This window comes from Acipenser ruthenus, chromosome 10 (genome assembly GCF_902713425.1).
Source record: "Acipenser ruthenus chromosome 10, fAciRut3.2 maternal haplotype, whole genome shotgun sequence".
NCBI lineage: Eukaryota > Metazoa > Chordata > Actinopteri > Acipenseriformes > Acipenseridae > Acipenser > Acipenser ruthenus.
Genome location: NC_081198.1, coordinates 35,914,803 through 35,930,353, shown reverse-complemented (window position 1 = coordinate 35,930,353; position 15,551 = coordinate 35,914,803). Strand labels below are relative to the sequence as shown.

General features: G+C 35.6%; 1 protein-coding gene across 4 annotated transcripts; it reads right to left on the bottom strand.

Annotated features, from left to right (window-relative positions):
* Window positions 1-2,401: 2,401 nt before the first annotated feature.
* LOC117408587 (caspase-8-like) lies at window positions 2,402-15,125 on the bottom strand. 4 transcript variants are annotated; one of them, XM_034013727.3, is made up of 9 exons: window positions 15,021-15,125; window positions 12,495-12,826; window positions 11,489-11,591; window positions 8,581-8,719; window positions 8,065-8,133; window positions 5,893-5,939; window positions 4,983-5,097; window positions 3,441-3,921; window positions 2,402-3,212 (listed from the first exon to the last, which is right to left on the bottom strand). In XM_034013727.3, the coding sequence occupies exons 2-9, from the start codon at window positions 12,800-12,802 to the stop codon at window positions 3,056-3,058; spliced, it is 1,419 nt and encodes a 472-aa protein (XP_033869618.3). In that variant the 5' UTR covers window positions 12,803-12,826; window positions 15,021-15,125; the 3' UTR covers window positions 2,402-3,055. The 4 variants fall into 4 exon arrangements, with proteins under 4 accessions (XP_033869618.3, XP_033869610.3, XP_033869604.3 ...); XM_034013719.3 differs by lacking the exon at window positions 15,021-15,125 and adding an exon at window positions 14,586-14,949; XM_034013713.3 differs by lacking the exon at window positions 15,021-15,125 and adding an exon at window positions 14,684-14,949.
* Between the last annotated feature and the right edge of the window lie 426 nt (window positions 15,126-15,551).

The window sequence follows — 15,551 nt, the reverse complement described above, 5'->3', positions numbered from 1 at the left end:
GATAATGCTGAATTTAGAAACACTAAAAGAAACTTAATAAGTTCAATGACAAATGTTTCAACTAGAAGTATTTTTTTAAGATACTGTAAGTAGATAAGTTTGCAGTTGAAATTGTTCCTTTTTTTATATTTCCAAATTATTATTTTTTTTAAAATTCGGAATTACCTTACAATTTGGAAAGGAACAGTGCAGTCAGGTAGGTAGCAAAGCAGTTTCTCCTTTGTTTTATGGTTTAGTAGCTTTTTGCAAAACAGCCTGATTAATTAATTCATAGTGTGTTGATACAGCACAGCTGACCACAATATGCCATTTGAATATTGTTTTTGTGAACTCACTTCATTGTGCTTTGAATTTGAATTCCATACTAGATTGTTAATTTCATGCAGGGGAATTCAAAATAACCCATGCATTCAAATTCATCCAAAAGACAAAGTTAAAAGGTAATTGTCATTGGTGTCTTTAGAAAATAAAGAATATGATTATAAACTAGAATCGTGTATTCCGGTATGTATTGATACCGAGAACAGCATCCCCACAACCCCATATAGTTGTACATGAACATAATATACCTTTCAATAAAAAGTACATTAAAAAATTTAAAACAATAAAGCAAATATCCAATCGCTTCCCATTCATCTTTTTTTCCATCACAGAAGAATTATACTCAGGGTGTGACTTACTGTTTGAAACAATACTACAAATTGTTTCTAATTTATTTTTAAGTGGATTCAGTGACTGTGTTTTAATATTTTAATATTGTAAACTCAAAAGTTACAACTCTCCTAGAATTATTAGATATATTATGTAGAACTAGAGTTGTGTATTCCTGCATCTCCAGCCATTACCTTACATGATGACCAGTGTACATAGACAGTTGGAACAAAGAGTTTATGCTGAGGTATTCCCTTGAATTTAAATATTATTATTATTATTTATTTATTTATTTATTAGCAGACACCCTTATCCAGAGCGACTTACAATTGTTACAAGATATCACATTATTTTTTACATACAATTACATTATTTTTTACACATTATTTTATTCATACAATGACCCATTTATACAGTTGGGTTTTTACTGGAGCAATCTAGGTAAAGTACCTTGCACAAGGGTACAGCAGCAGTGTCCCCCACCTGGGATTGAACCCACAACCCTCCGGTCAAGGAATGGAAAAGACTCATCAGACCATACCATTATATGACCATGGCTTGCATCACTTTGGAATGCAAAGATGAGTCTTGATTGATGCCCTCCAATGAGATCCCATTGCATGTTTCTTCTGGTAGTTTGCTGGGTAAGGAAGCACCAGCTTAAGTATGGGCCTGTGCAACTGATAACGGGGAGGTTTTCTGTGCCAACCAGGTATGTCCAAGTGATGCAATTGTCTCCATGATCTACAATTACACCCCAACAAAACGTTATAGAGCCCCCTTTCCCCCCTGGATGCATTCATAATTCAAAACATCAGCACCGCACACTACTATTCAAGTATGATGAGTTTCTCAGCAAGAAAAAAATTATGTTCGGAGACATTTGCAAGGATTTTTTCCAGTTCCCCTCGACCTGCTTCTACAGGATCATGCAGGATTCAGAACCTTTTATTTCAATTATTGTAGTTGGAGGATGAACACTGATGTTAAATTATGATAAATACTTCTGCCATACCTACAAAAAAACTCAAACACCCAAAGGATATGTAGCTGTACTTACTTGACAAGCATTTCTACTATCTTTGAAGATAGTTAAAAAATGTTAAATGTTACAGTCTTTGAAGATATTTAAAAACGCTAAATGTTACAGTAGCTATTGGGGCAACACACACTTTGAAAAGAGGTTTAAAATTGCAGTTGTTAAAATTGGGTCATTCACAAAAGCCTATTTAGATTAATTAAATCAAGCTTGCAGTAAATGAAAAGACTTGTCACTTGTTTTAGAGATGGTAGAATGTTATTCTCTTAATAGAATGTGGTAGCACTTAGGGGTATACATAACCATGTAATAACGTTGTAATAACTGGATAACTACCAATCAGCCATTTCCATGCAACTGTACAGTAGATGCCATGTAAGAGCAGACACCATTGGTATTAAACAGTTATTACAAGATAGTATTACACTATTCATGACCTATGATATAAAGTGCTGCAAAGAATGTTTAATAAGCACCTGAAAAAGCTTTTCTTAAAACAGCCATTTAAAAAAAAAAAACATTTTTGTCAATAGTGACCAATGTTTTGTTTATGTTTTTGTTAATAATCATAACCTGTTTGACAGGTATATCAATACTTGTTGTAGTAGTCACCATATATACTGTTGCAGCCTGCTTTACCCATTCCTGTTCCTCTTCTTTAAAGGTTTGTGCTTTCCGTGAAACACCAAAGAAATGCAGACGACACATAACTTGTTGCAGTTCAACATCTTCAGCTTCTTTATTCGTGACAATCGTATACAACACAGGCTTTTAGACATCTCCCTTTTTCCACTTGTCTAGAGTTTAAACTTGCAACGTCCATCTTAGAAAGCCACCATCACACCTCATTCACACACGACTGCCTGCAAGGTTGCATCATTCAAAGGCTTAAGTCACGCTTCTTAAAGCGACAGTGCTCTATTTCAACCAACTGTAATTATACAGACAGTAAAAAATTAGAATAGAAATAACAAGCACATTTATATACACCACATCACACAGGGAGTTTATCACATACAAGTATAGCATGTTCACATGTTATCAAAGGGTGCAAAAGTAAAAGAACTGCATTGCAGAGGGCACTAATCAAGACAGAGGTATTTCATATTATTTTCTATTACCCTTAAATTATTTAAACAATTGAATCGTTGAGACGAATTACCATATGTGCATTTTTAGAAGAGATTGTGTTAAACAGTGGTAAAGACTGCTCCAGTGGATCTGCTGCTACTGCAGCCACAGAAGAAGGGTAAAGGTGAAACATTAAATGGTACATTTTTCAAGTGCATTTTAGAATGCACATATAGTAGTCCCAACCCAGAATGTCCTTAAAATATCATTCTAGGTTGGACACAAAGATTTGGTTCAAGGCTGTGAATTTACAGGCACACGGAACACAAGCTTCTTTGTGAGGGTGTGTCTTGGCTCTGGCATCTGCTTCATTAGTTTATCTCTTATATAGCCCTGCTCTTTGCTCACATCATTATTGACCTTTGTCAGGATTGTATGGATGTCTTCACCTCTGAAAAACAGAACATACACATCAGTTGCAGAAAAAAACAAGTTAAATGATCTTCTTGACTTAGCTTCCTGGAGTATTTTAAGTGGGTGTTATACTCAAGATATACTCTCTGTAAAAAAATACATTTAAACTCTGAAAAGCGTATCTGGTTTGCAATAACCCAACTATCCAAGATAAAAAGCTAGTCTCTTATTGAAGTGATTCCGATAAGGAAGATGAAGTGATTACCTTGGGCAGCTTTGTTTCAGATGCTTGCACAGAGCTTGGATGTACCAGGAGCCGTTCTGTATGCTTCTAAAAGACAAACAGTCCTGAACAGTGGCCATCCCTATGAGTCTATCTGCATCGAATGGAGTTGCAAAAGCATCAGATTCAAGGGCTGCAGAGCCAGGCTCATCTCCATCAACCTGCACAGACTGCTGGTTCGTCTTGCCTTGGCACGCCTGAATGAAGAAGACCTTGGGTTTCGTAAGCAAAGATGGGCAGTTCTGCCCATTAAAGTAGGAGACAAGGTCCCTGATATAGACTTTGTCGCCATCTGTTCCAAGGACGCACTCTTCTTCTCCGTGACTGAGTATACAGCACACAAAGCAATCTGTGTGGGGTTTGCTTTGATACTCTTTCAATATGCCATGCATGCCAGCACCCGTCACGTCGTCGGCTTTGCTCACTTCAAAACCCAACCATTCAAACACTTCTTTTAAAGCACCTGCAAATAAGACAAAAAAGGAAGATACGATCCAACTATTTAAAATACAAATCTCTTTAAACTGTAACTCTGAAATAGTGAGGCCTGACTTGCTAGGAGTAAAAAGTAGTTTCTATTGCTGTAGACTGCATTTGACAGTTGTTTTTAAAATGTGTTTTAAAGGGAATGTGTAAGTACTGGAATTATCAGTGGTCTTGGCCAGTTACAATGAGATTAATCCTGGTAAAATAAAGGTTAATAAATATATCAAAAATACTGAAGGCATTGTTTTGTTGGACTTCTAAGAAGTTTCAGTGACGCTTTTAAGGATTTACAGACCCCTGATCATGTGTTTATTTGTATTTTTTCCTACCTTACAGCTCTCCATATGAAATGCCTACACAGTTTACATTTTGGTTGCCTAGATATATCAAATAGCTGAGCCAGCACTGTCATTGTCAAGGTCATTGTGAACTACTGTCACAGCATGGGTCATCACCTCTTATTACAATTTTCAACCCCCTTGGCAACTAAACAGCATAAAATGTAATTAGGGCTTCTGATTTTCAGTTTTAACCGATAAAACACCCCCGATACAAAAAAAAATTTAATCGGTGGACAGCCAATAAACACCAGAAAACACCGGAAAAACTCTGGAAATGGTAAATCAATTCACGTTGACTTTATATAAATAAAACCTACTGCAAAAATAATAATAAATACATTTCCCAGTGTTGCTGGGCAATGTCCTGCCTTCCTGACTTGCATCTATCATTGATTCGTTCTCAATACTTTAAACCCGCCTTCCTACATTTCTATTGGAGACTCCGCTTGCGAGATTTAAAATGAGATTCCAATCAGGATGGAGGCTTGTTAGCGGGACTTCGAGCTGTATTACCAGTTAAGATACAGAGGATTTAAAACAGAATTGTGGCAAAATGTACAAAAATGCCTACAAACAAAAACCCCAGAAGAATGTGCCCGTGACCATAGGGATTTTGTTGTGGAAGACAGCATCTTCCCATAATCAATGTACAGGTAAAGGATGGCTCCAACCTGCACCAGTACAGAACCACACTTACTAGCATCTATATCAGTTCCGTGTCTGTTGTCCAGTTCAGTGTTTTCAAAGTTAAAGTTGTTGATAATCAGACAGTATCCATGAGGTCTACTAGACATTGTGTACTCTTCAGCACTCTGTCAAAAAAAGTACAGATATAAACTGTTATGGCTACTATTGGTATTTACTATTCTATGGCTGAAGTACACATATAGAACAATCTATAGAACAATGGATGGTCTGCAGTGAATTACAAGGTTATAACTGCATATATCAAAGGCAGTTTTTTTCTGTGTGTGTTTTTGTTTTCTGACTTCTAGTCTGGTGTAGGAATTTCAAAATGGGCCATTTCAGTGCTTGGAATTTTTAAACAAAAAAATGACAGCAGTTTAAAAGACAAAAAATTAGTTGGGAAGATCATTATAACGTAACATTTCTTAATTACTTTTTTTCATACAGGCTGAGATGCAATTATAGTGCTTATAAGCATATAAATATATATGGATATATATATATAAGGGGAAATTTTAAGCTCACCAACAAAACCCAGGAGTGTTTTATCAAAATTATTCCAAATATTTAAAAAGTTGGTTCCTTCAAATGACATTTTCTTAGTTTTTTTTTATTTTTTATGATGCAGTATATTTGAATGGTTTTTATTACTGTTTTCATTTATGTGTTCAGGTGTCTTGACTGCTGCATGAGTTCAGGAGCTGCTCTTGAGTTCTAGTTGTCTGCCATGTGTAACACTGTAACAAGTGTTTCATTGCGATCTTGTGTTGTCAGTAAATCGAGGTCTGTCGTGCATTTTCCACTTAAACGAGGCATCACAAAAGCCCACACAGATGTTTCATTTCCACAAACTATAGACCTCATCTTTATCAGAACTCTCAATTTAAATGCCATAAAAGCCAAACAAACAAAGCTGTTACCTGTCCCTCTGTGCTTCCTTGTGATCCCTCTTGGTTTCTGGGCAGATCTTTTAAAACAGGAAAAGCACATTAAACAACTTCCCTCTGATAATTCTTGCCTCTGTTAATTCTATGGCAGTGGCATTAAATGAAAGGCTTCCAGGAAACAGAACCCCATTAAAAACCTCTGAAATCTGAGAACAATGTTACCCCTTGTTTTTACCCAGGCTAAAATGCCACTGTCTTAAAAACTTTAAAACGGAAGTACTTTTTTGTTTTCTAAATTAATAATTTGTAAGATCACTTATTCTATTGTTAGTTATCCTTGAACTTTGCACTTGATTGGTCGCAGGGTAAACACCCAAACCAAAAATCCTACCAAGCCCAGCATGTGAAGGATAGTGCAGCACTGTTAAGGAAGCCCAGGCAGATGAAAGGAGTTATTAAACAGCTGCAGCAGATGTATTACCTTGTAGTCTTTCAAAGCATGTTAATCCAGGGTAAAGACCAGTGTCAAGGTTGACAGAAAGACAGAAGCCCTTAGAAAGAAGTAAAACAGAGAGAAGAGAAATAACAGCAAGTAAGATCACAGAGATCAGAGCGAAGCTGTTAATTAAAATCCCCTACACACTTCTGAAGGAACGCTGGACAACAAAATTAGAAACACTTTCCATAGCACTGTCAATATTGTGCAGGGCAGTCGGGATGTTTCAATGATTGGGGATTGATACGTGACCATTTCTTGTTTTAGGGATGTTGTGCATTTGCATCGTGACTATTCTCCGAACTGGCCTGTAGAGTCATTGCTGTTGAGACTCTTCTTACTGAATCATCAGTAATTGGTGCAGTCTACATGGAAACACGCGCCAACCAAACAGCTACAATTAGCCATCTATTGTTTAAATTTTTTTTTGTCCAACTTTGATCCCGATGTCAATAGGGAGGTTCGAAAGCAATACTGCTGCAATACAAACAGGCAGTTCTACAGATAATATAAACCATTTCAATAACACTCAGCACTGCAGAAAAAGAAAAAAATGTGGGTTGGCAGCAGATTCTGGTTGTAAGAAGAATGTTAGGGAACGAATTTCCCTGTCAGTAATGAAGACTATATATTTCGAGAAGTACCTTCAGTACCACTGGTGCTCTCTATATAATCAGTTCATTAGTCTGGTTTCAGCAGAGCCTACTTCACAGTCTCATCCTGGTAATGTTAAAAAAATGAACAGGGGTTCTGGGAGGAAATGCTTATCATGCAGATGAATTGTTAGCTTTTTTTTAAAACGGTGGTTCTATTAAATCATTATCCCTCTCAGCTGATGAAAACTTGCTGATTCACATGTGCCTTCTTGTGAACAGAAAGAACAACAAACTGACTGAAAACAAAGTATGTTAAGTAACTTACATTCCTAAAAATATTGAGATTATCAGTAACAAGTCATTTACGCATGCTTTATATCAATTGACTGTGTTATCACGCTACTTATGAAGATGTTTTTTTTTTGTTTTTTTTTAATTTAGGAGTCGCCAATTATTATTATTATTTTTATTTTCTCCCCAATTTACATATTAGACACTGGACAGCAGCATGATGGCAAAAGGCTGCAACACTTAAAGGACTTGGTCCTAGTAAAGGTAATACATTAAACTAAAACTTAATCTATTCTAAACGAAATCTATTCTACCCAATACTGTACTGTATCTTCATTTTAGTCTCATGTAAAACAAATTAGTAACTGATTAACCAATAAAGAGTTTACCAGTGGTGCTGCACTATGACACTGCTGGTGAGGTCTTGTGTATACTGGTGAAATCAATTGCTTTGTTTATCAGTCGCTAATTAGATGAAAATAGAGTTAAAAAATAGTTTTGCAGGAAACAAACATCAATATATAAATATGGACTTAAAGCCGGGTTCAATAGATTTTCAGGCATTTCTTTTTCAATCCGAGTACCTTTAAATCACAATGCTTTAATATAATGTTTAAGATCAGCCTCATATTCTCCTGCCTAGACTCTCCCTAATGTAAGGTGGTATTGTAACTATTTCTAAGCAGTCTATTTCCTTTGTATAATATTAATGTAGGGCAAATAACATATTTAAATAATCTAGAAGTTGTCAGAATCACAGGGTACAACCACAAAGTCAATACTACTGGTGACATGACTGAAATAATTGAAACCTGGTCTTACCTTGTTTTTTGACAGACAAGGTCATTTGGGACAAATTTGAATCTAGAATGGAAGTTTGTTGTAATCCACCTTAAAAAGAAAACACCAGTACAAAAGGCAGGCTGTGTTTGTTACAACATGGTGTAAGATATCAATCAAAATACATGTTTAAACATTAAGTCTCAGAAGTGTGTTTGATTTCCTGTGACTAAACAATGGCACACACTTTGGCATATGTAATGTATCTCCTCCTAATGGCTGATGAGTTAAGAACACTGACATCAGCAAAAGACACGTGTTTACCTCTCAACTAGAGCTTGCTCTTTAGTTGAATAGTAAAACATTTGTCTTTGAACTGTATGGTTTGCGGTTCGTGTCCAGCCCTTGTCTTTCCATTCACTTCAATGGGCTGAGATGCCAATTCATTACACATGACAGAATCTGTCCTGTGTTGTGTTGGTTTTAACAGATATATGTTAGAGCATACAGCATTCAGCTTTCTTTAACAGTAATTATTGTGTTTTCTTAGATCGTCACCTTGAAGCTTCCTTTCATAGTCTTCTATTTTCTTCACAAGAACACACGAAACAGGTCTTAAGATGTCCTTAAGTTCCCTCAGTTTGCTCTCTGATAGCATTTCTTTCTTCTCCATTTCCGTAAAAATATCAAATACAGACTGAAGAAAAAACACGAGATACACAAACAGTGTGTGTGTAGACAAGATGAAATACAAATACATTTTCGTAACACAGTGCAACACACAAAGTACAAACATTCAACAAACACAAAATGTAATGGGCAGGTTAACTAGCTTTTGCTGCAGTGCAAAAATATGGACCTCAAAGTGTCAAGCCATATTTTTCTGTTGTTGCAATTGGCTGCTGGAATTAACATTAGTATACAGGTTTCAGAGGGAGGAATACTGAGTCTGTTACTAAAAACAATCTATTTTTGTGGGTATTATTCTTTTAAAGACTGTCACCACTACTGGAAGCAGGACGATCTTTGGGATAGATCGGGATACAAATTCAACATTTGTGAAACTGCAACAAATATTGTAATGACTGTAATGTGTTTTAAAGAATATAAAACTAGTAGAAAATATTATTAGCAGATCTGTGTAAGGCCTGTTGTGGTGTTCGCAGAGCCACTTCAAGCTGAGCCAGGAGGAGAATTTGAATCTTGCTGGGAACAAGCTGACTGATTAGATATGGATTGGATGCTATAGAATGATATACATTGCTAATAGTATTTTGTATCCTTTTGAATAAGTCTGTGTAAGGTCTGAAAAAGAGAGAGCTCCTGGTATCAAAAGGTCATTATTTTAATGTTCATTTGATCAATTTAAGAATTAGTTCAGTCTCCAAATAAATAAAAAGTATTTTAGACATTACAATATCAATTAAACTAAATAATATAAAAGGTTAGTTTATATAAAGGTTTTACTGCAATAAAAAACAGAGAAACTGTTAAGTTTGAATATAAGACACTAAAGTGTAAACTGTATTTAATAGCTTCAGTACACAGTAGACTTACTAAAGAAAAATAATTGATTTGTTAGCCCTGCCTTTACCTGCTTGTAGCAGAGCGGTGCTGGGCATGGAAAGTTATTTTTGGCAGTCGAAGCGAGACTTACTGGCTGTTGGCAGTTTTGAATCCATGGCCTTTAAAACTTGTCAGCCGAAGCGAGCATTTCATTTAAATTAGTAAGGTTGTCTACAGTATAGATTCTTATCTGATTCTTATCAGAAAGGTATGATGTTTGTGAGGCAAAAATGACTTCATGCGGTGAATTTGGAAAAGTGCTGACAGTGGAGTTTCACATTAATGAAAACACTAGCCATGGCAAGTAAACAGGGTGCCTGAAACCTGCTTGTGCAACTTTTAGAAACAGAGAGAGGTCAGGCTTGGTCCAAGCATGGTACAAGTTAATATAAGGCTATTATATTTAACATGTTCATTATAGCCTAAATTAACTGAACTAACCACGGTATACTTAGTGGTTTTATTCAAAGGCTTGTGATAAACCCCTACAGTCTTTGTCCAATACTTTGTTAACACACATTTGTATATGAAGTTAAACTGGCCCATTGACAACACACTGAAAAGGTAACATAATATGCTGCTAAGAGGAAATATATTGTAAACCCAAGTTAATATAATCACACAGAAAGTTGATGTTATATATAAAACAGCATCTCTTTTAATACACATACAAACTTGTATCGTATTGTATTGTAGCAAGGATCCTGTGAACTTTGGTTCACCTGACTTTTTAGAGGAGGGGTTGAAAATGAGAACCATGAGATCATGTTCCAATATTTGGGAAAGGAGTTATATCCAATTAATTTTTTATGTTTTTTATATAACTCCAATTAGTTTTTAAAAAGAGTTGACCGGATCCTCCTAGAATATATCATTAAGTCAAAGATAAGAACTGTCAAGACAGATTGATGGTCAGATTTAATTGGGACTCCTGGTGTATTCAATGGAGGGAAAATCCCATATAAGCCCAGAGCAAGACATCATTCACCACCATTGAACTTGATCTTGCAAGCTGACGTGTTCCATGGTCTGAGGGTCTCTGAAAAACTGATTGCTGTTTGATCGTATTTAGAAGGCTCTGCCTTTTGAAGACAGTTCTTATTTTTCAATATAACCTACACTACACTTCCATATACTGGAAGGTAAGCATATATTTGAATTTATATCTCATTTATATTGGATGCATTGCTATAAGGTATAGAAATTATGTTCTAGTCTTAAGAGAGTGATATATTGTATGCTGTAGGATTTAGCGGTGACCGCTTTAGCTTTTTGCATGATTAGAGCCTGAAGGCTAAATATATGATAACCATATTTGTATTACTATATTGAAGTACTAATATTGTTAAACCTGTAAAAGCACTGGATCGTCCAGATTGCTTATTACTTGGGATTTACGGTGGTCTGCGCAACCAACCAATCACATTTTTAAAGCATTTAATAAACTAAAAAGAGCACTACTACTCCTCTGATTCGTTAAAACTTCCAATTAAATGAGCCTGTGTGATTTTCTTGACTATTAAAAAGTTGTCTGGACATATAGCACGCCCAGTGCATGAACAAAACCACTTACAGAAGTTTAAAACATCTCTGACATCCTTAAACGCCTCCCCTGAGTTTAAGAGTGTGCTCAGAGCATAAATGTACAAAATCTTCTCCATTATTTCTGTTCTGATTTTTGCGTGATAGAATATTTTTAAGACATACAATAAGATTAGAATCACTTTCTTAATTTACACTCACTATGCTCGTTGTTCTCGGTGCTTCTGTACAATTTAGACTGAAAAAAACCCGCAAAGAAGTGTCCCCTGATATCAAACCTGGAAGATTGATGTGCCAATATGCATTAAATCAATCTAGATTGCGGTTCTCAACAGAAAAAAAAATATGAAAACAATACCTCTTTTTCCAGTGTGGATTTTTTTAGTTTGTTGTCTAGGATGAACTTCATGCCCCTTAAATCCTCTGTGTTGATTTCTTCAGAGAGCTCATACAGCAGTTTTCTGTTAAATGCAGAAAACACACATTGGGAGGCAGTGGGGTAGATCTGATGAAATAAACCAGTAGGCAACAGATTCTAAATACTACTGCTGCCAAGCAGAGCCTCCTGTGCACCAAGGCTCTTACAGCCCCCCACGTGTCTAACATTGTATTTGCGTGCACTTTCATCTATATTTTGTCTTTGATTGTCTGTCTCAAGAAAGTAATAACAGTATTTAGATCTGCTTGAGAAAAGCCTAATTGCCTGTTTTAAGATCAATTGACCCCAATTTCACCATTTAAAAGACCGTTGAAGAACAAAAATAATGTATCATATATCAAGAATGAAAAACATGATAAACTTCTCTAAAATAGTGTTGGGTTTATCATTCTACATACAGAGAAAGAGCAATATGACAGATGGCTGCAGAACAGCTCACCCTTCTTGTCCAAAGTTACTGATTTACATACAGTAATGATATCAATTACTACATTTGTTCCCCCTAAGATCTGGTCTGAAATGTTAAGATTTTATTGGCCTTACGTTTAGAAAAAGTTAGGTGAGCACATTCATTTTTAAGAAGACACAATTGACAGGGGACAGTATTTAGGCATGTATAGGTGTGAAGTACTGCAAGGAGACACCATTGACAGGGAACAGTATTTCGCCAAACTTTATATTAAACAGTACAAAAAAAAAAAAGTTGGGGAATGATTTTCATAAGGGACTTTTGTATATGTGATGCTGGTATAAGAATAATTAATAGAGTAATACTAAAAGGAAACTTAATGATAAAATTATACAACACTTTGACTAGTACTGCTCAAAGGCTGGTTGTTTAATTGCATTACTTATCATAGATTTCTTAACTTCTTTTGATTAAGTGTTTTAAGGTAAGGATGATGATGCTGCATTTGATACCTACCTATAAGGTGAAACTTTTGCCACAGTTCTATCTTGAAGCTTATTTTCTACCTCCTGTTTGGTGAGATTTAATTTTCTCAGTAATTTAAATTGACCTATCAGATATAGGAGCTCAGCGATAAAAAAGTAGTCTCCCTCCTCCACCAAAGAAGCATACTGTAATTCCACAATGAGGCCCTTTCCATCGGTTATGGTCTCCTGTTTGTTACGGCTGATCAGATCAAAACACAGAAATTTCATTGCAGCTACATCTTCTTTGCCCAGGTCTTCTGTAATTATAAACACGTTTTTTCTGTCCATACTAGCCATAGCAGGTACAGTATGTATTCAAGCCTGGAAAACAGAAATAAAAATGATTACATGAATGCAGTCTCTCTTTAGTATTGGAAACTCTTCTTCATAGGTTCTATGCTACAATCAATTTTTTTTTAACAAAAACCTATTTTATTTCAATCGTTGATCCCTTTTCTTTACAGTGGAATATAGCGATTATTTATTTCTAGTTTGTAGGAAAGGAGGAGGGGATAAAGTAGCAAAGGTCTGGAATTGCTGGAGCCACTGAACCGCAACTGTTTGATCTAATAAAAAATAAAATAATAATAATAATAATAATACGTGCTGAGAGCTGCAACAGTTTCACAACATTTATTGCTGGCACATATTTACTACCTTATTAGTTTTATAAAACTTTTTTGTTCTTACAATAATCCCTACCCCCAAAACTTCTGTACAGACTAAACAACTAGAACCTAAAGGATCAATTGCATCAGTGATTTATTCCACATCAAGTGGACTAAAATGCACACTAGAAAATCCTGCAAATCTGTACTAACTTAATCATGATTGCAGCGTACCAAACAAATGATCCTGGTAATTGGTTTAACTGAACGGAACCCGTGGAGCAAGTTAGACCGATAATGAGGACTAACCTACAGCTAATGCCAAACGTTTTGCATCATTTTGCTTCATAAACTAAAATGAAACCTGCTGAATAATGTTACATTCATATATTAAAATTGCATACAGCTTTGTAGTATACTTAACAAAAAACTAACAAAAAATTTGACATTTCGGAATCTAACATGAATACTACTATTATGGCTTCCAGTACTTTTGCAATATATTTTTGTATTTTTTTTTTTGATTACATGATGTTAAGTAAAAATCTCAATTATGTCTCAACCCTAAAATTCTTGGTGATGTAAAACTTTTGGCCATAGGCTAGCTATATAAACCCTTCTTTACTAATCCGATATGCGGAATTCAGCGTCAGATAAACATATAAAGGGATCCCTGTACAAAAAGAAATACATTTTTATTACACCAGTGTGATTCACGTAAAAATTTAAGTAGAAATAAATCTAATTTCATATTTTTTTGTACCCACATTGTCAAACAGGTAGTGCAACAACAAGCCATGATGTGACAGGAACAGAAAAGCCATAGCTCTAGAGCTCTTCCTGCAGTGACTTTTAGAGAACAGATCTGACCAAGTGCACTGGAGCGGCCATTTTGAAAAGAGCTTTGAAACAGGCTTTAAAGTTACAATCTTTAAATAACACATATCATATGGTTTTGGTTTCTGTCCTGTGTGAAAATAAAAAAATATTATTCCAGCTGGGTTTTTTTTTCTGTAATACACTGTATAAAAAATAAAAAAAAATAAAAAATACGATGTATAAATCGGGTTATTTGGAAACGGTCGCAAAAACAAAACAGTCTAAATAAACACAAAAAATGTATAAATTACCCTTTTTTCTATATACATGTGTTGTGTTATTTTGTGGTACGCGTAAAAAAGTGGTACAACGTTGTTTCGCTTTTTTACCCTTTCACTTTCAGTTCTTTCAATGACAAATGTACGCAACATATAAATAATTACAGTATACTATATATATATATATATATATATATATATATACACACACACACACACACACACACACACACACACACACACAGAACACTATATATAACACTGTGTCAGCGAACCCAGACTAAGTATATACGCAGCATTTTAAGACTTTTGTTTGTTTGTTTTGTTTTTTTTACAAACAAAACATAAAGCATGATCAAATTAGAGACGACTTACGTTTTTGTTGGTTTGTCAACAGTTTTTTTGTTTTGTTTTGTTTTGTTTTACAGAAACAGGAAATCTATCCCTGTAAAAATAATGAACTTCCTACTAACCGTGCTCTCCTGAGTGATCCCACAAACTCTATACAGTCCAATCCTACTACTATTCCAACGCTCTTCAGTCTTTCCTATAGAAGTATTACTGTTTCCTTCCGCAGTTCAAATTCTCTATGTCAAACTGAGAACAAACAGTTTGTTTACAAATTATTCCATGTTTAGGGAAAAAAAAGTTGCGCTAACTTTACACTGGAATCACTTTCAACTATATGCCTTAATTTGCCATATCACACAACCTGAAGCTATATATGGAATTCCTGTAATAATGTAGCCATTGTACTCCGCCTAATGGACACGGAGGACATTACAATACACTTCACGCTTGATAACTCACCCTACATTCTACACGTCAGCGCTTTCACAAGGAGAGACACTGAGGTCATCGCTCCTCTTGTCTCAGGCAGTAGGGCCAGCAGGACAGGACACAGTCTATAGTCTATACGGGGCGGACTCGACACGGGCGGCGCAGATTTTTCTTTTCGCTTACGGAGCGAACTTTTTATTTACCGCGTTGCTGTTAACCAATGAGAGTACAGATGCATGTAACATATAGGCTATGACTGTATATGCTGTGTAGTTTATAGATGGGGTAGAGGACATCTACTGTGTAATGAGTAGCCTATGTATTTACGTAGAATGCACTCGCCTAACGACATATCTTACACCACCTGGAAGTTGGTTACTTATTCCCGGTTCCTTATTTGCAATCCTGGTTAGCCACTGTTGCCAGGGTTTATTATTTAAAAATACGTAAGTGCGCAATAACATAACCAGAGTGTCTAAGACCCTTCACCGTTCTATTTGTTCTCGTGTGAGACTCACTTTTTCAGTCAGCGAAAATATGTGCTAAAAACGGAGTGAATTT